This window comes from Penicillium brevicompactum, assembly GCF_028827555.1.
Source record: "Penicillium brevicompactum strain IBT 35665 chromosome Unknown utg000002l_segment0_segment0, whole genome shotgun sequence".
NCBI classification, from domain to species: Eukaryota; Fungi; Ascomycota; class Eurotiomycetes; order Eurotiales; family Aspergillaceae; genus Penicillium; species Penicillium brevicompactum.
In genome coordinates this window covers 2,144,578-2,167,844 of record NW_026623205.1, presented here as the reverse complement: position 1 = coordinate 2,167,844, position 23,267 = coordinate 2,144,578, and the positions used below count along the sequence as shown (strand labels likewise).

The 23,267-nt window shown below is 50.6% G+C and overlaps 8 protein-coding genes across 8 annotated transcripts; 5 read left to right on the top strand and 3 right to left on the bottom strand.

Moving 5' to 3' along the window:
* Window positions 1–28: 28 nt before the first annotated feature.
* Window positions 29–2,108, bottom strand: N7506_003494 (acetate--CoA ligase; the record flags this gene model as incomplete). The annotated part of the gene is made up of 3 exons (XM_056952789.1): window positions 29–490; window positions 554–2,027; window positions 2,086–2,108. 3 exons carry the CDS (start codon window positions 2,106–2,108, stop codon window positions 29–31), a joined length of 1,959 nt encoding a protein of 652 aa, XP_056814481.1.
* An 890-nt stretch (window positions 2,109–2,998) lies between these two features.
* N7506_003493 (uncharacterized protein) lies at window positions 2,999–7,872 on the top strand (the record flags this gene model as incomplete). The annotated part of the gene is made up of 2 exons (XM_056952788.1): window positions 2,999–3,819; window positions 3,936–7,872. 2 exons carry the CDS (start codon window positions 2,999–3,001, stop codon window positions 7,870–7,872), a joined length of 4,758 nt encoding a protein of 1,585 aa, XP_056814480.1.
* A 684-nt stretch (window positions 7,873–8,556) lies between these two features.
* N7506_003492 (actin family protein) lies at window positions 8,557–10,122 on the top strand (the record flags this gene model as incomplete). The annotated part of the gene is made up of 3 exons (XM_056952787.1): window positions 8,557–8,599; window positions 8,690–9,185; window positions 9,246–10,122. 3 exons carry the CDS (start codon window positions 8,557–8,559, stop codon window positions 10,120–10,122), a joined length of 1,416 nt encoding a protein of 471 aa, XP_056814479.1.
* Window positions 10,123–10,952: 830 nt separating this feature from the next.
* On the bottom strand, window positions 10,953–11,858 carry N7506_003491 (ADP-ribosylation factor-like protein; the record flags this gene model as incomplete). Its single annotated transcript, XM_056952786.1, has 6 exons — window positions 10,953–11,226; window positions 11,288–11,359; window positions 11,452–11,514; window positions 11,571–11,590; window positions 11,683–11,755; window positions 11,809–11,858. The coding sequence occupies 6 exons, from the start codon at window positions 11,856–11,858 to the stop codon at window positions 10,953–10,955; spliced, it is 552 nt and encodes a 183-aa protein (XP_056814478.1).
* Window positions 11,859–13,305: 1,447 nt separating this feature from the next.
* N7506_003490 (uncharacterized protein) lies at window positions 13,306–14,109 on the top strand (the record flags this gene model as incomplete). The annotated part of the gene is made up of 1 exon (XM_056952785.1): window positions 13,306–14,109. The coding sequence occupies one exon, from the start codon at window positions 13,306–13,308 to the stop codon at window positions 14,107–14,109; it is 804 nt and encodes a 267-aa protein (XP_056814477.1).
* A 488-nt stretch (window positions 14,110–14,597) lies between these two features.
* N7506_003489 (DNA-directed RNA polymerase I core subunit RPA135) lies at window positions 14,598–18,404 on the top strand (the record flags this gene model as incomplete). The annotated part of the gene is made up of 3 exons (XM_056952784.1): window positions 14,598–16,771; window positions 16,845–17,539; window positions 17,596–18,404. 3 exons carry the CDS (start codon window positions 14,598–14,600, stop codon window positions 18,402–18,404), a joined length of 3,678 nt encoding a protein of 1,225 aa, XP_056814476.1.
* A 368-nt stretch (window positions 18,405–18,772) lies between these two features.
* On the bottom strand, window positions 18,773–20,402 carry N7506_003488 (MFS maltose permease MalP; the record flags this gene model as incomplete). The annotated part of the gene is made up of 2 exons (XM_056952783.1): window positions 18,773–19,386; window positions 19,439–20,402. The coding sequence occupies 2 exons, from the start codon at window positions 20,400–20,402 to the stop codon at window positions 18,773–18,775; spliced, it is 1,578 nt and encodes a 525-aa protein (XP_056814475.1).
* Window positions 20,403–21,191: 789 nt separating this feature from the next.
* Window positions 21,192–22,922, top strand: N7506_003487 (glycoside hydrolase family 13 protein; the record flags this gene model as incomplete). Its single annotated transcript, XM_056952782.1, has 1 exon — window positions 21,192–22,922. One exon carries the CDS (start codon window positions 21,192–21,194, stop codon window positions 22,920–22,922), a length of 1,731 nt encoding a protein of 576 aa, XP_056814474.1.
* Between the last annotated feature and the right edge of the window lie 345 nt (window positions 22,923–23,267).

The following is a 23,267-nucleotide window of genomic DNA, read 5'->3' as shown; positions in this document are numbered from 1 at the left end:
ATAAATACTCCAGATTTTCGGATTCCTATCATTTCTTTGGTCCGAGAACAACATCCGCAACGATGTCTATAGCTGCGGGATTGACCACCGTCGATGTATCCCCGATGTTTTCCATGTCGTCACTGAGAATCTTCCTCATGATCCGTCGAGTGATCTTCCCAGATCGAGTTTTCGGAATATCACTGACCAAATGGATCGTGCGGGGAAGGGCTAAGGACCCTATACTTCGAGTGATTTGCTTTTTCAAATCTTTGCGAATGTCTCTTCCCTCGGGCTGTTGTTTGAGAGTCACAAAGGCGACCACAGACTGGCCAGTGATTTCGTCGTCTACACCAACAACCGCCACCTCCGCTACATACTCGTTTTCGAGAAGAGCCGCTTCGATCTCTGCAGTTGAGAGGCGATGACCAGAAACATTCACCACGTCATCAATCCGGCCCTTGATCCAGTAGTAGCCATCTGAATCTTTTCGAGCACCATCGCCGGTAAACTGGATCGAAAAAGGTTAGCCAATCAATGGGGGAGAGAGATCCATGGATCTAATCAAACATACATAGTAGCCGGGGTAGGGCCGGAAATACGTGTCCAGAAACCTTTCAGGATCGCCCCAAGCTGACCTCGCCATACTTGGCCATGGGTCCCTAAATGCCAAAATTCCTTCAGGACACGGCGATTCGATCTCTTTGCCTGTGACAGAGTCCAATATAACGGGATCGGCACCAAAGAATGGAAGGGTGCAGCTTCCCGGCTTGGTCGGAGTGACACCAGCCAGCGGTGTAAGGACGAGTGAGCCTGTCTCCGTTTGGAAATATGTATCAAGGACATGGGCCTTCCCCTTGCCTACAGCCTGGTGATACCATTTCCACACCTCGGGTGCAATGGGCTCGCCAATCGACCCGAGAACACGCAGGGAAGACAGCGACTGCGAGATTTCAGAGTCGCTGAACCTTTTCAGAAGACGGAGAGCTGTGGGCGCGACATAAAATTGGGTTACATCATGCTTCTCACAGATCTCCCAGTACCGCGATGGAGTTGGATAAAGCGGACTTCCCTCAAATATGACTGTCGTGCATCCTAAGAGAAGTGGTGCGTAAAACCCATATACCAGCCCGGTGATCCAACCAATGTCGCCTGCGCAGAAGAACGTATCAGACGGTTGGATATCGAAGACATATTTGCCGGTCGCCGCCGCGCCGGTCAGAAATCCGGCTGTTGAATGCACCAAGCCCTTTGGCTTTCCTGTGGAGCCGGAAGTGTATAGAATGAAAAGGGGATCCTCGGAATCCATGATTTCAGGCTCGACAAATTCAGCATCTGGTTTAACAGCTTCGTGCCACCAGACATCCCGACCCTCGGCCCAAGGTACTGGAGATTTGCAATGTTGGTAGACAAGCACTGTGCGCACATTGGGACACCTAGCAAGAGCCTCGTCGACACCCTTCTTCATGGGAGTCTCTCGTCCACTGCGTTTTGCCTGGTCAACCGTGACGACAATCTTGGCCTCTGCGTTTAGAATCCGATCGGCTATAGAGCTCGGCGAAAACCCATCAAAAATCAGAGTGTGAATTGCTCCCAACCTGGAAATAGCAAGCACAGCAATGAAAGCTTCTGGGATCATTGGCATATATACCACGACACGGTCACCCTTTTTGACACCGAGCGCCCGGAGAGCAGATGCAGTGCTAGATACCTGGGCTAGTAGTTCACCGTAGGTCACTGTTCGTCCCTGGTTTGGTTCATCGGCCTCGTAGACAATGGCATTGCGATCGGGATTGACCTTTGCGTGCCGATCGACACAATTGTATGTTGCATTTAGACGCCCGCCTAAAAACCAGGAGATGTCCCCTTGTAGGGGAGTACCTTCACGGACAGTATGAAAATCTTGATCGAATGTCAGGAGTTCTCGAGAGAGTCTGGCCCAAAAGGCATTTGGATCATCCAGGGACTCTTTGTACAATTTTTTGTATTCCTCCATTCCTCGGAGGCTTGCCCCATCCCGTTCCGGGTTGAAATGGGTTGGTGGCACTCTTTTATCGGAAGTTAGGGATTTTGTTCCAATGTGGACAATTGAATCTATTTACTCACGGGAAAACTTCTTGCTCTGTCATTTTCGCGTGTCCGGGTCAGAAAGAAAATGTGGAAGAGGTTGTGATTGTTGGTATGAGACAAGGCCCCCCATTTAAGCTATTATCCACATTGTCAGAAGTGACGCCTCCAAGGGTTCTATTTCTACAACCGTAAGATCGCGAAAGATCGACATGAAGATCGATTGACAAAAAGCTAGGGACCCATTTGCCAAGTTTCGGAATCGTAGGTGGGCCAGGCCCCTTGAGATCTACAGTACGGAGTACTTCGGAATCCACTGTTAAGCCTAACCCTCACGCAGTGGTTTTGGAACATTGAAACCATTCTTGTCCTTTTTTAAAGAAAATCTCATATTTTACAAGGTGGCTGATATCAATTGATGTCGACATTGAGGGTGGTATATTGTATTGTTCATTAGATCGGATTGAATCCAGGAGATCTCTCTGACGCAGTCTTGAGAAGTGGGGCTGAGGTCGAAGTACCTGAGCTCAAATACTTTTGACCCTCTACTTTACCTCTCATCATCCATACCAGCGGTGTATCGACGTGATCCCCAATCGCATCTCCCGAGATTTTGCGTGATGAGATAACCTTTTCTGCTATTTCTTGGCCGATCTGCAAGTAAGGTAGTTCTCACCGCTATACATGCTGTCTTCTCACTCAAGTGGTCACTCCATTTCGCCATGACTGATCCGCATCTGCACGGAGTACATGAAAGGTTCCACACTAGTCACTCCCCTTTGTAGGTATATGTATCAGCTATGACGTTGTACCCCAATTATTTCTCAGACCCAACACGATGGAAGATGATCTCTAGGTCGTGACTCGGAAGTTTTCCACCCAAGTCGAAACCGAACTATCCTTTTCAATTCAGGAGCACGCCGCAACCAAGAATCTGTCACCCTTGTTTTCAATGGAGTTGATGCTAAAGTCCCTATGGGCTGCCGTCTTGGCGATTGACGAGCGGTATATTGAAGATGACGACGATTTCTTCGAGGTCGGAGGCAACTCGATCACTGCTGTCCTCCTCGCAGCTGAAGCCGGGAAAAATGGAATGTCGATGCCTGTCACAGAAATATTTCGCTACCCCATGTTCTCCGACATGGCGGGTGTGGCCAAGATGTCAGAGTCAGGGGAGGAGACAGACCATGCAGCCCCTTTCAAGCTCATGAAACTTCCGGGGACAGAGGTCGCGGAGATTTTGGCCCAGATCAGCAATGCCCATCCCGGAATTGATCCTACAATGATCGAGGATCTGTACCCCTGTACTTCACTGCAAGCGGGACTGATGGCCATCTCCAACAAGCAACAAGGAAGCTATGTCTCTCAATTTGTTTACCAGATTCCTACTGGAACCGACGTCCAGTCTTTTCAAAAGGCTTGGGACCAGGTAGTAGAGACGGCTGATATCCTCCGGACCCGCATGGTAAACCTGTACAATCCTGCTGGTTGCTTCCAAGTTATCGTCAAGGAAGGTATTCACTGGCATAAATCGGTTGTTTTGCAGGACTATCTTCGGAAAGACAAGGCAACGCCTATGGAATTCGGCGATCCTCTTGTGCGATTTGCAATTATCTCAAACTCCGAAGGCAAAGATCTCAATTTTGTGTGGACGATTCATCACTGCATCTACGATCTGTGGTCGCTTGCGCTGATTTGGCAAAAGGTGGCTGCTGTGTACCATGGAGCCGACAAAGAGGAGATCAGGCCTCCCAAGTACAGCCAATTCATCGAGTATGTCCTCAACACAGATAAGGATGAGCATGAAAGGTTTTGGAAATCTCGGCTATCCAACATCAGTACCAAGACTTTCCCCCTCTGCCTTCCAAAACCTACCAACCAAGAACCAGCGCGTCTTTGCTGTATTCAACTACCATCGCTCCCCGGGGTGCCTCTGGGATCACGATCTCCTCCGTCATACAGGCAGCATGGGCTTTGACTGTTGGGAAACACTCGGACTCTGAAGACGTGGTATTCGGGACGGTTCTCATCGGCCGAGACACACCAGTCAAAGGCGTGACAGAGGTACTGGGGCCCACAGTTGCCACAGTTCCCATGAGAGTGCGTTTGGATTATACACGCAAGGCAGACGAGTACGTGAAGGAAGTCCAGGCCCATGCCACGGACGTGATTGCTTTTGAGCATATGGGGCTGCCGAATATTCGCAAGATCGATGAAGATACGGAGACTGCTTGTCAATTCCAAAACCTTCTCGTCATCCAGCCCCATAACGCCCAGGCTCATCCGCTCAACTGGACTCGACTGGATACTCACGAGGTCGAAACTCACCCATATGGAATAATTGTCGAATGTACTTTGGGGTCCAACGAGCAGTCACTTGATATCAAAGCCAATTTTGATCCCCAGGTGATCTCAAAAGTGGAAGTGGATAATCTGGCCCACCACTTCCAACAGGCTATCTCCTCCTTGAACAGTGATTCCACCACGCAGTCCCTTGCCGATATTGAGCTTTTCAGCTCGCACGATAATTCGAATATCGCGGTCTGGAACATGGGGTCAAACTCAGACTACGTCGATGCTTGTATTCATGAGATTTTCCAGCAGACTGTCCAACAACAACCAGACGCTCAGGCAATATGCTCCTGGGATGGTGAGCTTTCATATCGCAAACTTGACGAGCTCTCCACAGCCATGGCACATCACTTGAATAGCCTTGGAGTTGGCCCCGGAGCATGTGTGCCATTATGTTTCGAGAAGTCATACTGGTTTGTTGTTGCTATCATCGCAGTGCTGAAAGCAGGAGCTGCCTTTGTTCCACTCGACGCGTCCCATCCGCAATCTCGTCTGTGTGAGTTAGTTAAAGACGTCGATGCCCGAGTCGTTCTTTCCTCGCCGAGGTTCTCGGCTCTTTTCGCAGAGAGCGTGGCCGAAACTGTGCTCGAAATTGATCAGCAGCAGTTTGATCTGCTATGGTCCCCGCAGGATTATCCAAGCCCCAGTCAGGCCAACGCAAGGAATATCGCGTACATTGTCTACACCTCGGGGAGTACAGGAAAGCCCAAAGGAGCTGTGATTGAACATGGAGCTTTCCTCTCAAGCTGGACAGGATTCTCAAAGACAATGTGCATGAACAAATCGTCTCGCGTGCTTCAATTCAGCTCGCATAGCTTTGACGCGAGCTTGGCCGAGACTTTGAGCACCGTTCTCTGCGGAGGATGTATTTGCATCCCAAGCGATGATGAGAAGTTCAATTCTTTATCGGCAGCCATGACCCGCATGATGGTAAATTGGACTCTGCTGGTTCCATCCTATGCCCGAATCTTGGATCCTACCTCCATACCCTATCTGAAAACAATTGTTTTGGGAGGTGAGGCTGCTTCTAAGAGCGATGTTACGCGGTGGGCGGCCCAGGGAATCAATGTTATCAACGCGTACGGTCCAACCGAATGTGCCGTGATCTCAACTTCGAACATGAAGCTGGGGTCCGAGTCAGATCCTAGCAATATAGGAAAGGCAACCTGTGGAACGTGTTGGGTTGTTGACAAGGACAATCATAACCGTCTCGTTCCAATTGGATGTCCTGGTGAACTGATTCTAGAGGGTCCTCATCTTTCTTGTGGTTACATTCACAATGAAGCAGCTACATCTTCAGCCTTCATTCAGAGCCCTTCTTGGGCAAAAGACCGACGGTTCTACAAGACAGGTGACCTTGTTCGTCAAAAACCAGATGGCAGCCTGTCATTCCTCGGGCGAAAGGACATGCAAGTCAAACTCCGCGGTCAGCGTCTCGAGCTGCCAGAAATCGAGCATCAAATCAACCTTTACTTTGAAGGTGATGTGCATGTAGCTGTCGAAGTTGCTACTGTTGACTCCGCAGATAGTGACACCAAGAACCAGCACCTTGTCGCGTTTATCTGCCCCAGTGAAGGCTTGGTTGCCAGCTCGGTCGATACCAATGTTCTCTTCGAAATTTGGGAAGGGCTTCACGACCAGTTGATTGAGTTGCGACATTATCTTGAACAAGCTTTGCCGCCATACATGGTACCAACTGTGTATATACCCGTCAAGTATGCACCTGCGATGGTTTCTGGCAAACTTGACCGAAAGTTCTTCCGCAAGATTCTTCAAACTCTGTCGAATTCGCAACTCCAGAGCTTTGCGCTGACGGATTCTGAAAAAGGAGCGCCATCTTCGCAGTTGAATGCGGATTTTTCCGGAGGCTCACAACAGGCCGTGCTCATCACAGAACATTCCACGGCTATGGAGCGGAAACTCCAAGAGCTGTGGGCACAAGCATTGAGCATTGAGCCTTCACACATCAACAAGAATGACAGTTTCTTCAAGCTCGGTGGAGATTCTCTCGTGGCGATGCATCTCGTTGGTCTTGCTAGAGCTCAGGGAGTAGCCATTTCCGTGTCAGACGTCTTTGCTCATAAACAACTTGGCCCTCTGGCTAAAGCCCTGGTCGAGCAACAAGGTGCCGATGAAACATTCAACGCCGAGCCCTTCTCCCTCCTAAGTCCCGAGCAAAAGTCTCTGGTTTCATCTCAGGCTCTTGGCTTTTCAGCGGGCAATAGCAAGGCAATTGACGTACTTCCAGTCACAGAATCTCAGGCATATTTCCTCAGGCTGATGATGGGATCAACTTGCTTTTCCTACTCCATCAAAGGAAAGATATGTGCTAATCGAATGCGTTTGGCCTGTGAGTCTTTGGTACAAAGTCACTCCTCCTTGCGCACAGCTTTTGTCCGACACCAAGGAAGCTTCCTGCAAGCCATTTTCGAGTCCATTGATGTGCCGTTCAATCACATCGTCACGGAGAAGCCTCTGGAACCAATGTGCCAGTCTCTCTGTGATTCTTACATACTTGATGATGCCTTCTCAGGAAAGCCGGTTATCAAATTCACTTTGATCTCCCGATCCGATGATGATCATATGTTCATCATACGGCTCACACACGCCCAGTTTGATGGATATACCTATCCGCTCATTCTCAGTGAGTTGGCAAGAGCCTACAATGAAGCTGAAGCCCCACCTGCGGCTCGCACATCCTTTTCCACATATGCGTACTACTGTGCCAGTCGTCGATCAAAGTCAACGTTCGACTTCTGGAGAAACTATCTGCGCGGGTCAACAATGACAATGCCCCCGGGCGCAGATGCGGGTGCAGATCTATCTGCTGGTGACATCGATGAATCGGCCTTTGGGAAACTGCCCGCTGCCTTGGAAGATATCACAACTCCGACATTAGTAAACGCGGCCTTCGCCCTCCTTCTCGCAGATCTCGTCCAGAATGACGATGTGGTATTTTCGATGACCATGAGCACCCGGGACATTGACCTGCCCGGGGTTCAGCAGATTATCGGTCCTTGCGTGAACAAGAATCCACTTCGTGTCCAGCTGGACCGATCTCGCTCTGTTTTGGAGTTGTGTCAAACGCTGCGGGAGCAGTACACCAAGGTCTCCAAACACGGACATCTTGACCTGTCTGAAATTATCGCCAAGAGTACGGACTGGCCTTCAGATACTAAGGTCAGATTTAGCATCAACCATCTCGGTGGTGACGACAGAAAACCGCGGCCACTCGAGGGCGGAGCTCAAATCTCCAATTCGGGTGGAGCGCGGCGAAGGTATTTCCAAAGTCAGGTTTTGATTCGGTGTATCACTGAGGATGATGGACTGCAAGTGCAGATCGTGACGACCAGCGATACTATGAGCTCGACACAAGCTCAGACGTTCGCGAGGACCCTGGTCAATACTGTGAAGATATTTACAAAGCATCCCAGTGTGGCGTTGCATTCGCTTCCAATTTGTATGACGGAATAGGGCTTTTGTGTCACAGTGTTTCTCGATGGAAAGTCCCAATGGCAACGTGGGCTCTGGCGTCTGGCTGTCCTTGCTCAACTGCATAGCTCTTGCACTTCTTTTCCCTTCCAAGTATGCCGATTTACGTATTGTGCATGCTCGGGATATTACACCAAACGTAGTATAGAGTGTACATTATTCCAAATTCGCATGTTATATATGATTCTCAGTACTCTCAAGTGAACTTCCAAGCTGAAACATATAAATCAAACTTGGAATTGAGTAATACATCTACAGAAACAAAGGTTACTGGGCCACGTCCATGGTTGCCATCCGATCAAAACCTTGGGCATTGTAATAGTGATCCTATAATCTTGGAGCAAGATATTACAGAACATCATGTTCTGTCATATTCGCCTTTTGGCCTAGTGGGCAGCACACTACAACTTCCAAGGTGGTTTGTCTGGGGACCATCCACGATGCTTAGTCAGTCCTGACTAAGCATCATGTTCAGCGGTCCAACATCTGAACGGCCAAAGCTACTGCACCAAAAAGGTCCGCCCTTCTCCCTATCTTCCAGCCTCTCTGATCCTCTGTCAGAACCGCGTGGTCGCGTTCTGATTGCATCATTCTTAATTTGACCCTGTCGCATGATACCCCTACAGCTTCAATCCGCTTTTTAAACATCACGGCGCAACCCTCGCAATGAACCCTTCCAACCCACCTCAAGCTGCCGAGTATGGTGGAGGTACGTGATCCCTGACTATCCAATTGACTGACAACTATCGCTGGCCGTCTGGATTTCATTGTTCAAAATGCTCATCTCACGCGTTCACAGATGAGGTCTCCGCTATCGTCCTAGACCCCGGTTACTCAACCACTCGCGCTGGCTTTGCTGGTGAAGACGCTCCCAAGTCACTGATCCCCACATACTATGGAAAATACAATGCCGACGGGCAGGAGAAGATTGTGTACGGCGACGATGTCTTTGTTACCCCGCGACCAGGTCTGTCCGTTCACAACCCGCTCAACAAGGACGGTATCGTGGAGGATTGGGATATGGCAGAGAGAGTATGGGAACATTCATTCATGTCCCGGCTCACCGGCACGAAAGCGGGCAATCCTTTCCAGAACGGCTTGAACGATGTCGCGAGCGACGAGCTCCCCGCAGAGATGGAGGTTGAGTCAGATGAGAAGCCTCTGTCCGATAGCCCATTGTTGATGACAGAGCCTGGATGGAACCCGGCAAAGGCGCGTGAAAAGACCATTGAGATCGCGATGGAGAAGTGGGATACTCCGGCTTTCTATCTTGCGCGCACTGGTGTTCTTGCCTCGTGAGTATCATGTCCCGTCGCAACAATGTAACAGACTCCACTGACACGACGCAACTACAGATTTGCTTCTGGCAAGGCCTCCGCTCTTGTCATTGATATCGGCGCTTCCAACATCTCCGTTACCCCGGTCCACGATGGAATGATCCTGAAGCGAGGCGTGCAACACTCCCCACTCGGCGGTGATTACATCTCTTCGCAGATCAGCGCTTTGTTCAAAGCCAACTCCCCCCAACCGATCACAATCACACCTCACTACCTCATCAGCTCGAAGACTGCCGTTGAAGCCGGCCAACCGCCCCAAGCGAAATACAAGACCTTCCCAGCCGACAAGGCCCCCGACGCCTCATACCGCGCCCTCTTGGAGGAGCGCACGTTGACCGAATTCAAGGAATGTGTCGTGCAGGTGTGGCCCGGACCTACCAGACTCTCTGCCCCCGGTCCCAATGGCGTCCCCAACGAAGACATGGCCCGCACCTACCCCGGTCGCCCCTTCGAGTTCCCCGATGGATACAACCAAGTCTTTGGCGTTGACCGTTTCCGCGTCGTCGAATCTCTCTTCGATGCTAAGGCCGCCATCGCAGACCCCGAGTCCTCCTTCCCTCCTCCCACACCCGCCCAGACCATCCCCGAGCTCGTCAAGGCGTCTTTGGCTGGCGTTGACGTCGACATCCGCCCCCACCTGCTGGCCAACGTGGTTGTGACTGGTGGATCCAGTCTGCTTTACAGTTTCACCGAACGTCTGAACCACGAACTGATGCAGATGTTCCCGGGCCCCAGGGTTCGTGTCACTGCCGCTGGTAACACTTCCGAGCGACGCTTCGGTTCCTGGATTGGAGGAAGTATCCTGGCTAGTCTGGGTACCTTCCACCAGATGTGGATCTCTAAGAAGGAGTATGATGAGCATGGGCCGAACATTGTTGAGAAGCGCTGCAAATAATTTGGTTTTGCCATTCAGTGCTTTTTTCTTTCTCCCATTTGATTCGGTTTTTTTGGGTTGTTGTTTACGGGCGTTATTGCGCTCACTTGGGTTGCTTGAAAGGGGTCTTTGAGCCACTCTAGATCTGGCCTGTCTGCAAGGAAGGACCTACAAAACTGATCTTAGATATTTTGTGTACGACTAATGCCACTTTGAGTTCTCGATGTTCTTTGAGAATGATCTACACTGTCTGCGAGTGCTCCGTGACGTAGGGTACGATCTACATTGTACATCCATATAGATACAGCCCTGGGGATTAAGAAGACCAGAAGCCATGAACCTTGGAATATGCAGAAAACCCTCAGACTTCCCATTCTGAAACAATGCATATAACTATACCAAGACGATCCGAGAAGTCCATTGGCGGGCTTTTACTTTTGATGTGTTGGCTGCCAACGCATCACTGCAGGGTGGTCCGTGGTTCATTTATCTATGGCCGACTTATTCAATCCTCCCTATTCTCACAACTTCGGATTGTCGATGAAAATGCTGAACGACCGGGAAAACATGAGAAAACCTCGAAAATGCCCCCAAGGACATACTCATAAACGACTACCAAAAAGCACACATGACCATATACATACATCGTCAGCATGAATACCACCAATTGCACGAGCATAAAGGAAACAAACTACATCGTCAACGTCGTTACATCCAAGGCTAAACACGCTAGAGTCTACAGGACATGAGCACAATCAGAAAAAAAAACACGCGCGACCCAGTATCAAAGAGCGGGGGATGATCATGAGTCGCATGCATCACCAAGTTTCCTTCGATTCACCAATTCAAAATCACCGACTCGCTCGCGCAATCAGCCAGCGGAGGACGGCATCCAGGTTCGTCTCTTCCTTGGCACTGATACCATAGCAGCTCACCTCGCGGTGCGTAACGGATTTCAAATCCATGGACTCGATGATCTCGTCTACGGACAACTTGTCCGGAAGATCGGACTTGTTGCCCAGGACCAATAGGGGGATGCTTTCTAGCGTGGGCTTCTTCATCAGATCATGGAGTTCCTCTGTTGCTACTGGGAGGGCGGCGCGGTCTGCGGCGTCCACGATGTATCTGTCCGTGTTAGCAGGGTGGATGGCGGGGGGGGCATACTATGGATTCGAGGAGAACTTACACGATCGCATTCACGCCTCGACAATACCGTTCCCACATTGGGCGGAAACGAGGTTGGCCGCCCAGGTCCCAGCTGGGGTGGTGGATTAGCGAGGGAGTTCAGGTTGGCAGAATGGGAGGGGAAAGGAAAGGAAAGGAAAAGGAAAAGGGAGGAAAGACACATACCATTTCAGAGTGACATGGCCCTTTTGCACTCGTTTGGTATTGAAACCGATTGTCGGGATGGAGCTGGGAAGGTTGGTTAGAGAAGGAGAGAGAGGACGATGAGGTCATTTGCAACTTACTCGATAGTGAACTCCCCACCCTACACGCAGCGGTCAGCACGATACACGGAATTCGGATATACCAGACACGACAGACACAAGACAGAAAGACAGAAAGACAGAAAGAACCTACCGCCAACACCCGCAACAGGGATGACTTGCCCGCATTCTGGAGCCCGATCATGGTGACATCCATCTCGGTGGCCCTGCAGCGTTTAGCAAAAGGTCTGCGGGGACGGGCCGTCGACGGCCCACTTACCAGAACATCCGAAGGAGCCAGTCGTAGATGGTGCGGAAGATGCCGGCCATGATGGAATAGATTGTAAAACCCAGCCGAGCTGAGGCTGAGGAGGTTGAAGAGGCTGACAGAACGAATTTCCCCCAAAAAGCTCGGGTGGGGTCTAAACGGGACGATTTTCAAGATATCTCGCCCTTTCAATTTGGAAGAAAAGCAAAATATCCGCACACCGTGGAAATTTCGGGTTATTGTGTGGCTGGTGTTTTTTTATTTCCTTGCTTTTTTTTTTCTCCTTTATTTTTGAGAAACCATTTGTGCAAAGGCGTTTAAAGGGGCGGCAGATGTCAACTATATGGGAGATCTACGGTGTACACATGACCTCCTAGGGCGCTTAGGCTCCGACCTCATAGAGGGGTGTGGTGCAGCCGTGGCGTAGTGACATTTCCACGGAATTCCAGACCTGCACTCTGAATATTTGGAAGGAAGCAAAGTATCAGAGAAGCTCAAGACCGAGACTCAACTCATTTCCTACACCGCTTTGACAATGCGGTTTCGGCTACTTTCGTGAAAGCAGAGAGAACTGTCGCATTCCATACCGAGAGACATTTGAGAGCTCGGTGACTCAGAAAACCTCTGGGCAGGAACCATCGCCGCAGGGAGAATCCAACCTTGGAAGGGTTTCAGTGGTTCTTCCCATCCTATAGAAGCACGATCTCGGCACGAGCCTCACTACCCGAACAGGATATATCTTTACAAGATTTTTACAAGAACCGCCAAATTTGACAATTCAGATCACCCAGGCATATTGACTTATTAACCAATGAGTCCATAATGCGGTGCCCAGGTGTAACGATATCACTCGTTTGGACAGAGGCTATGTCTCAGATGTGCATGCAGCCTTGACTGCGCACTGCTGGAAGAATCCACTAAAATATCCGACTGAGCTCGGGGAGCCTCAAGTTTAGTTCGGAAAAACTTGGGGTCTGGCCTGCTTCAACATATTACAGGGCTCTAGGCAGCCTCCGGCGCTTGCACTGTTGGGACCTGTGGTAGAGGGTAGAGGACAATCGAAAGCCCTGGAGCTTCGTTAAATCGATTGGCCATGCAGACATCATAATATTCTGGCCCAGTAAGCTCCGGAAAGGGGTTATGTTTTTAAGAGGCTTCAATGATCACGGAAATAATAGAACAAACTGTGAGCTGACTTGGGTCGATGCCCGAAGAGGCTAGCCAAGGGGCTCTGTCGTGACATACCCTGGTAGATGACTGATTCATCGCCGTGAAGCGCATAGAGATTGCTCGCGACCGACTATATCTCCTTCATTTCATTGGTAGGTGCACCGCTAATCAGAACGAAGGGGCTTTGCCAGGTTGTTAGTGTCCTCCGGTGGAGGGAGGGCGCATAAACGACCTTTGCGGCTCTCACATCATAAATGCAGTCATCCCCCTCAAGGTCAACGGATCAACCTACATCAAGCTTCATCTATCGTTCCCGACTCTCCTCAAGAGTATTTCAGCATGGCCTATTTCATCAAGGGTCAGTTCTTTTATCGCTGCTATTCTTCAGCTAGTGCCGGTGCACTGAGATGTGGAAATTACAACCACGCCCCCAACACCCTCTCGGACGACGAACTACTAGATGAATTCGAAAACCACAGGGACCTAAGAAACAGAGTTCCCACTAAACTGGTCTCTGTGACTGTTCGACCTCTTGAAGCACTACACCGTGCCTTCACAAAATGCTATGCCTCCCAGGAACATCCGGAGGATGCAGAAGATATATGGATCGCGATATTGTTTGTTCCAGATGATGCCAGGATTAAGCCTCACTCGGCCCTCAAGCTTGCACAAAAGTCCAGGGAATGCGAGAATCCTGCCGTTTTTAAACACGAGTATCTGTTCGTACGAGAAATCCCGCCAAACTATGTGGAGCACATTGTTTCGCTGAAAGAGATGATGGAAAATGGACTAAGCATGGATGACTTTCTCGATGCTGAAGAAAATCCTCCACGTACTCTGAGTGAATTGAAGAACATCATGAGAGACAGTTTGATCTGGGACCCATACGACGCTGGTCGTTGGTTTGGTGGTATCGCGCGAGCCTTCGGGGCTGGGGCACCGATGTACACAATCGCCCACAAGATACTTTCAGATTGCCTTATAGGCCACAGCCGCATTGACGAGGAAGATCAGTATCTTTATTTTTATGAGGTGGATATTGCTGGAAATGTCGTTCATTCGCGCAATGGTTTTGACTTTGGGAGCATATGGGTTGTTGAAGAAGGAATTCGAGATGAACTGGATGCCTGGCTTGGCGTTTGAGAACAAATACATCGCCCGGAGTCTGTCATCAGCTGCCAGGTCTGCTTCGTGAGTCGTTTATTGGGTCTGGGTTTCCTCCTCCTAGATTCTTCATTGAGACGCGAATCAACACCTTATTGGAATTTCGTGTACTCCGTAGTTGTACGGAGTAAGAGATAGCCGTATTTCTCCCGAGGTCGGGTGGGTGATATTGAGATCGACACCTCAGGCATTAACTGATATCACCACGTGACGATAAGAGACGGACTCCACCCTCGAAAAATTTCCCCAAGCCGAAGAGTTGCTACTCATTCTCGTCTGGCAGCTGCCATTGTCGGTTCAATACCCTGGGTTTCGTGGCTGATATATTTCTGGGAGGCCAATATATTTACCAGGCAGATTGTGACCCTAAATTTCTAACGAGAACGGTATACCCTGCACCGTTCGACATCGCAATTTTCTTTTTTTCCCTATACCGCATCAGTCTTTGAGAGCTGCACGTTTCCACCATGGCGCCCGCAGCCACCGACACGCAGTGGTCGGTCGACTACGACACCTTGCGACGAGAGAATTTGTTCCAGAATCCTCCCACAGATCACACTGCCTACCCTTCGCTGGCCGAGTCCATCAAGCCGCATATCGATTCTTTCAATGCTCTCTTCGAAGATAGCAAGATCTTGGAGGCCGGATTGAGGGATATTGGTACCAAGACTTTCCTCGACGGTGAACTCGAGACCTTTGAGCAGAAGAAGGCTCGCCAAGCCGAAGGCATCCGCGCACCGAAGCGAAACCGCTTGAATGTTCGCGTCCGTGAAATCTTCCTCGAGAAGCCCATGCTCCCCCCCACCAATAAGCACGCCACCACCAACCGTGATATCTACCCATCAGAATGCCGAGAGCGCCATGCGACATACCGTGGAAAGCTCAAGGCTCGTCTTGAGTGGCAGGTCAACAACGGAGATTGGATGGAGTCCGTCCGCGAGCTGGGTAATGTTCCCATCATGGTGCGCACCAACCGGTGTCATCTTGAGAAGGCGACCCCCAACGAGCTTGTGCGACACAAGGAAGAGTCTGAGGAGCTGGGTGGTTTCTACATTGTGAACGGTAACGAGAAGCTCATTCGTATGCTGATCGTCGGAAAGCGCAACTTCCCCATGTCCATCATTCGTGGATCTTTCGTGAAGCGTGGTCACACCTATACCAAGTTCGGTGTGCAAATACGTTCCGTTCGTCCCGATCAGACATCACAGACCAACGTGCTGCACTATCTCTCCGATGGAAACGTCACCTTCCGTTTCTCATGGCGCAAGAACGAGTACCTCATTCCCGTTATGATGATCCTCAAGGCTCTCGCTGAGACCAACGATCGCGAGATCTTCGAAGCCATCGTTGGTGGTGTCTCTTCCAAGGGAATGAACAACACCTTTGTTACAGACCGTGTTGAGCTCCTCCTGAGAACCTACCACGCCTACCAGAAGCACAGCAAGTACGATTGCCGATCCCACTTGGGCAAGGCTTTCCGACCTGTGCTCGGTGTCCCCGCTGACATGCCCGACGAAGAAGTCGGTACTGAGTTCCTCCGCAAGGTTGTGCTCCCCCATCTCGGAAATGAGAATGTCACCGAGACCCAGGATTGGGACAAGTTCAAGTTGATCACCTTCATGATCCGCAAGCTGTACTCCACAGTCGCCGGAGACTGTGCCCCCGACAACCCCGATGCCGTCTCCAACCAGGAAATTCTGCTTGGTGGATTCCTTTACGGCATGATTCTTAAGGAACGTATTGAAGAATGGCTCCGGTCTCTTGGTCCCCTCGCCAGAGACTGGACCATGCGCACCAATGGTGGCAAGTTCACCGATGAGGCTTTCGATCGTGACTTCTTGTCTAGGATTGTCAAGAGATCCAACGAAAACATCGGTAACGCCCTTGAGTACTTCCTCTCCACCGGTAACTTGGTCAGTCCCACGGGTCTTGATTTGCAGCAAACCTCTGGTTACACCGTCATCGCCGAAAAGATCAACTTCTACCGATTCATCAGTCACTTCCGCATGATTCACCGTGGTAGTTTCTTCGCCCAGCTGAAGACTACTACTGTCCGTAAGCTGCTTCCAGAGAGTTGGGGTTTCCTTTGCCCCGTTCACACCCCTGATGGATCGCCTTGCGGTCTGCTCAACCACTTGTCACACAAGTGTCTGATCTCCACGGATAACCTGGATGTCTCCCACCTCCCTCGAATTCTGGTTCAACTCGGTGTCCGCTCTGAGTCTTCCGTGGCGCTTGATGAGAGCGTAGTCGTCCAACTCGACGGCCGAATCATTGGTTACTGCTCACCGAAGCAGGCACAGAGAATCGCCGACACCATTCGCTACTGGAAGGTTGAGGGCAAGAACAACATCCCCCGTGAGTTGGAGGTCGGATATGTCCCCAACTCAAGCGGTGGTCAGTACCCCGGTGTCTACATGTTCTCCCAGTCTGCAAGAATGTACCGTCCAGTCAAGTACTTGGCCTCTGACAAGCTCGACTACGTTGGTCCCTTCGAGCAGCCCTTCATGGAGATTGCTTGTCTGGAATCTGACCTGATTCCTGGTCTTTCCACACACATCGAGTTCACCCCAACGAACATCCTCTCCATCGTCGCCAACATGACTCCCTTCTCCGACTACAACCAATCTCCACGTAACATGTACCAGTGCCAGATGAGCAAGCAGACTATGGGTACTCCCGGTACCTCGATCGCACACCGCACAGATAACAAGCTGTACCGCATCCAAACTGGTCAAACGCCTATTGTTCGCCCCCCCTCTCTACAACGCCTACGGTCTGGACAACTTCCCCAACGGTATGAACGCCGTGGTGGCCATTATCTCTTACACCGGTTACGACATGGACGACGCTATGATTATCAACAAGTCCGCCCACGAACGTGGCTTCGGTCACGGTACCGTCTACAAGACCAAGCAACACACCCTCGCAGAGAACGACTCCAAGCGCTCCAAGTCCAAGCGCGACGTCACCAAGCTGTTTGGATTCGCCCCCGGCGACGAGATCAAGGACCAGGTGCGCAACGTCATCGACGAAGATGGTATGCCGCACATTGGTGCCCGTGTCAAGGAAGGCGACAAGATTGCCGCCTGGCACAATGTCCGCTTCGATCCTGCCAGCGACTCTTTCGTCAACGTCGACGGCATCACCCACTACATGAAGTACAAGGATGCCGAAGAAGGTTACATTGAAAGTATTCGCATCATGGGTTCCGAGACTGGAAACGAGCCTGCTCAGTCACTCAGCATCAAGTACCGCATTCCCCGCAAGCCCGTTATCGGTGATAAGTTCTCTTCTCGTCACGGTCAAAAGGGTGTTTTGTCTCAGCTTTGGCCCGCAACTGATATGCCCTTCTCTGAGAGTGGCATGCAGCCCGATCTGATTATCAACCCTCACGCTTTCCCCTCCCGTAAGTTCCAACCCACTTCATTCAACATAGACAATTCCCTCTGACAACCCAAATAGGTATGACAATCGCCCAGATGATCGAATCCATGGCCGGAAAGGCAGGAGCCATGCACGGTCTCCCACAAGACTCCACGCCCTTCCAATTCTCCGAAGAAAACACCGCCACCGATTACTTCGGCGAGCAACTCAAGAAGGCCGGCTACAACTACTACGGCAACGAACCCCTATACTCCGGCATCACAGGCCGCGAGTTCTCCGCCGACATCTACATGGGTCTCGTCTACTACCAACGTCTCCGTCACATGGTAAACGACAAGTTCCAAGTGCGCACAACAGGTCCCGTCAACGCCCTAACCGGCCAACCCGTCAAGGGTCGTGCCAAGGGTGGTGGTATCCGTGTCGGAGAAATGGAACGTGATTCACTGATTGCCCACGGTGCCGCCTTCCTCCTGCAAGATCGTCTCATGAACTGTTCCGACGCCCAACATACCTGGATCTGTCGCTGCTGTGGCTCCTTCCTCTCGACCCAGGTTGCTGTTACGGGATCATCGCGCTCCCGTGCGGCCGTTAACCCCGGCGCTATCGCTGCTGCTGCTAAGGCTGCTCCCAACCAGCAGAGTGGTAATGCTCATGCGGCTGGTGCGGTTGGTGCTCTTGGTGGTGTTAATGGTATTGTGCGTTGTCGTCGCTGTGCTAGGGAGGCTGTCTTTGATGACTCCCGTGCTGAGGTTTGGGAGGATGGTAATGGAAGTCGCTTTGTTGGTGGTGATGATGTTACTATCGTTGCTGTGCCTGGTGTTCTTCGTTACCTCGATGTTGAGCTGGCTGCCATGGGTATCCGTATGAAGTTCTGGGTTGATAATTGATCTCCGTTGGGGGTCTGAAAAATTTGGTTTTTGTTGTTGCAATGTCATAGGTGGCGTATATTGGTTTAATGATTGACCTCAGCTGTTGTTTTTAGATTCCTTTTGCAGATATTCTTTCTTGTATGGACATTGTTCTTTAGCAGAATATAAGTGTTGAAAAAAAAAGCAGTTCCGAAGATAGGCATATCGTGTCTGGGCAGGCGTGAATACTAAGAAATGCTCAAATATAAGGGAGGAATAGCAGCAAGACCCGTGAGAAGGTCGTCTGCCTTCCAACGTTCAAGGTTGCTATGTCAAGATGAAGATACCGTAACAAAGATTATTCATTGAACTATTGATTGATTGTATTCTGCTGTTGCTTTCAACTATCAAACAGATCCATCACCCTTGAGTTCTTCCCGCACAAGACCCGTCTTCGCAGTAGGGAAGTCTCGAGTGCGCACCTTGTTCTCAAACAAGATGTCCAGCTCGGCGTAAGAGCGACCTTTCGGCTCAGGGAGTCTGAAGAAAGACCAAACAAGACAGAGAATGCAAAGCCCACCCCAGAAGAACCCGGACTTTCCTCTCCAATTCCACGCATCCACATTCAACATATAAGGAATGATAATGCCCGTCACCAAATTGAGCACATTATACACATTTCGCGCCAACACAACGGACTTGATCCGAAGCCTTGAAGAAGGAATCTCCGAAACCAGCGAGAAACAAACCGGTCCAACAGTCGAGTCGTATACAAAAGTATAAACCAGCAACATAGAGCCCGTAGCCCAAGAGATAGCCGATGTTGACGGTGCAATCGACACAAACCCAATAACAAGCAGTACAACAGTCAACAACATCAATCCACCAACGTACAGCGTCCTTCGTCCAAAGTACGTCATAAGCACCCACGAAGAAAGCGTCCCCACAACCCCAAGCGCATACTGCGCCAAAGACATCGTGAAAGATTGCGAAACAGCTAGTCCAGCACGCTGATAAAAGACTGTCGAATAACCCATAAGCCCGGCACCACAAAGACTCTGCGCCGCCCAGACACAGCATGCGATCTCCGTGCGACGCAGGTCCGTCCCCCCTGAAGCAATCCAGGTACGTGGTTCCAGTCTCGACGCGCTTTTCCAGCGAGTTCGTATATACAATCATGGAGACGGTTTCCTCGGGGTCGAAGCCCGGTGTTTCGCGAGTAAGGCGCTTCACGGCCTTAACGGCGTCTTCGCGTCTGTCTTTGCGAACGAGCCACCAGGGACTCTCGGGCGCGAAGTAGACGCCTATGAAAATTGGGATCGGCCAAGCCCATTGGATGGCGAAGGGGATCCGATAGGCCCATTGGTCTGAGCGCTCGGCTAGACCTTTCAGTACACCTGATGCGATGAGCTGTCCGAAGACCCAGCATAGGTTCACGTAGGTTGTTAGATAGGCGCGTAGCGCGACGGGACAGACTTCTGAGGCGTAGGTTACTGTGAGGGTCTGATAGACGCCTAGGGGGATACCCATGAGGAGCTCGCCGGCTATGAGGGTCTGGACATTTGGAGCGAAGAATAGGATGAAGATGAAGCCGACTGTTGCGGTGAGACAGACCATCAGGGTTCGACGGTATCCGAAGCGCTCGGAGACAAGACCGTTAATGAAGAGGCCGATGATCTGACCGCAGGACATGGCTTGGGTGAGGCCTGCTTGCCACGAGGCGGCTAAGCCGTATTTTCCGTCGGACATCAATTCTCCGTATTTCTCGTTGAAGGCTGGGAAGGCGAAGAAGGAGCCCATGAGGACGACATCGTAGCCTTCCATAATGATTGCGCATGAGAGGAGGAGGGACCAGGCCACTGCTTTGGGATACAGTTTGAGAGCCTGCCAGGGGGTCATGTTATGTTCTTTGTCAATTGCGGCGTGGGCTTCGGTGCTGGTCTTCAGGTCGGAATGGGCTGGTAGGACATGGCCCTCTGCTGAGGTGATTGAGTCATGTTTTTCAACATGCTCTGCCATGGCGAGTTTCTCTGTCATTGCTGTAGCGGAAGAGTCTGAGGGAACCTCTGCTCGATGTGAACTGACTGCATGGAGGCAGACTGATCATGATGTGGGCGAGGGAGATTATATACACATGTTTCCGGGATGAAGGGAGTATTAAAAGCGAGGATGAAGCCAGGGTTCCATTGGACGGCCCGTCCGTATTCCTTCAAGCGAGGCCGGTGGCGTGGAGAGAGTTTCCCCGGATTCTGAGTTGATCAGCCCGCAACCCCCGGATTGTCAGGGGGGCATAGTGATTGGACTGATGTCGGGCCATGAGATGACAGGATATATGACATGTGTTCTGCTGGCCAAGTGCCCTTCATCCCATCTCTGACCTTCTGGCTAGGGCTCTGCTTCTTCCCATTGCGGTTAGTGTGGTGTTGGAGGGGAAGGGGTGAGGTTATTGGCGAGAAGTCGGCCCGACATCGCCATTTCCCCTCATTCAGGGCCGTCCACGGATCCTTTTTGTTTCAACATACTTGCACGAAGTATTATTGACATGGATTGAACGAGAGGGTCTGCACATAGCAAGAATGTTTCAAGAATGTCTAATATGACCCCGCAGGAAAAGTGGAACAATTTGTCGCCAATACTTCTCGGTCCGACATTCGATCAATGAGCACTCCAGCCCACCTACATGAGTCGCGCAGGAATCTGGACTCGATCGTCAAAAGATAGCGCATGGATCGTGTACGATAGGTCACGTTGGGTATATAGTGAGCTTTTCTTTCCCCCAGTTCAGAATGTTCGCCTTCATCTTTCTTTTTTAACAATTCATACACCATGTCTCCCGCTACAGTGGGCGAAAAGTGGTGGAAAAATGCAATCATCTATCAAATATACCCTGCCAGTTTCAAAGACTCCAACGGTGATGGCATCGGAGACATCAAAGGCATCATCTCCTCGCTGGATTACATCACAAGTCTGGGCGTGGATGTGATCTGGCTATGTCCCATGTATGATAGCCCGCAGATTGACATGGGATACGATGTCGCCGATTACGAAAATGTATACCCTCCTTACGGCACCGTTCAGGATATGGAGGTCCTGATCGATGCCTGTCACAGGCGAGGGTTGCGCATCATCCTCGACCTGGTGGTCAACCATACCTCTGACCAGCACAAATGGTTCCAAGAATCTCGGTCCTCGAAGACCAACCCCAAGCGGGACTGGTATATATGGAAGCCGGCAAAATACGACGCAAATGGGAAACGCCAGCCGCCTAACAACTGGCGCAGTATCTTTGGAGGTAGCGCATGGGAGTGGGACGAGAAGACGGAGGAATATTACCTCCATCTGTTTTGCGTTGAACAACCCGATGTCAACTGGGAGAACGCTGAAACACGCAAGGCAATCTATGATTCTGCAATGGAGTTCTGGCTGCAGAAGGGCGTCGATGGCTTCCGTGTCGATACAGTGAACATGTACAGCAAACATCCCGAGTACGCCAACGCACCGATCTTGGATCCCAAGTCCGATACTCAACCTGCTTTCTCGTTATTCTGCAACGGTCCTCGAATCCACGAGTACTTGAGTGAGATGAACGAGGTTCTTTCAAAATACGATGCAATGACAGTTGGAGAACTGCCGAATACACACACTCTGGACGGTGTTCTCAAATATGTCTCCGCCGCAGAGAAGCAACTGAGCATGGTGTTCCAGTTCGATCTCGTGGACCTCGGCATGGGCAAAGACTACAAATTCCTGACAACGTTCCCAGGCTGGACCCTGCGGGATCTCAAAGCCGCCGTGAAGAGCACACAGGATATAATCAAGGGCACCGACGCCTGGACAACGGTCTTCATGGAGAATCACGACCAGGGCCGTTCGGTGACTCGATTTGGCTCTGACAAGACGCCCGAGCTGAGGGTTCGCTCAGCCAAAATGCTTGCTATGATGCAGAGCACGCTTTCAGGCACGCAGTTCATTTATCAAGGACAGGAAATCGGCATGGTGAATGCACCCAAGGATTGGACTATTGATGAGTATAAAGACATCGACAGTCTTAACTACTATCATATGACGAGCCAAGCCACAAACAAAGACCCGGTCGAGCTTGAAAAGGCTATGGCTTCGCTGCAGCATCTCGCTCGAGATCACTCTCGTCTGCCTATGCAGTGGAGTGCGGATGTTAATGCGGGCTTCTCGTCCTCGTCGGCGAAGCCGTGGATGCGCCCGCATGACAATTATCCTGACATCAATGTCAAATTGCAAGAGAAGGATCAGTCTTCTGTTTTGTCTTTTTGGAAGCAGATGAACCAGCTGCGCAAGGAGTATGCTGACCTGATGGTCTTTGGAGAGTTCGAGATCTTTGATGAAGCTAATCAAAGTGTGTTCACTTTCTCGAAGAAAAGCAAGAGCCAAACATTGCTTGTCATCCTGAACTTCTCGGACACAGAGCAGACATTTGAGAAACCGGATACAGGAAAGACAGATTGGAAATTGTTAGTTGGTAATGTAGAGGATTCCCAGGAGGCACTACAGGCGTTTGAGGGAAGAGTCTTTTTGGCTTAGGGACTATACAGCGATCATGATATATGTCATTCCAGGCAATTAGATGATAGTATTTGAGAACTTTGCACAATATACATATAGCTCTTGAATTAGATTGAAGTCATACTATACATTCCGACGTTACCACTCATTCTTCATCTCCTTTACATGGGGCTAATCGAGTTAGAATCCCTGTCAAGCCTTTACCCCACACTCCAAGTGCTATTTGGGCTCAGTTAAATTAATCTATTTCACCTCAAATAAATCATCACGCGCAGACGGAGGCTAACTCCGTGCCATACTCAAAGAACGCCGAATGCCAAGCCTCCGAACATCAAACGCGGGGGAACTACAGACCAACCTTGG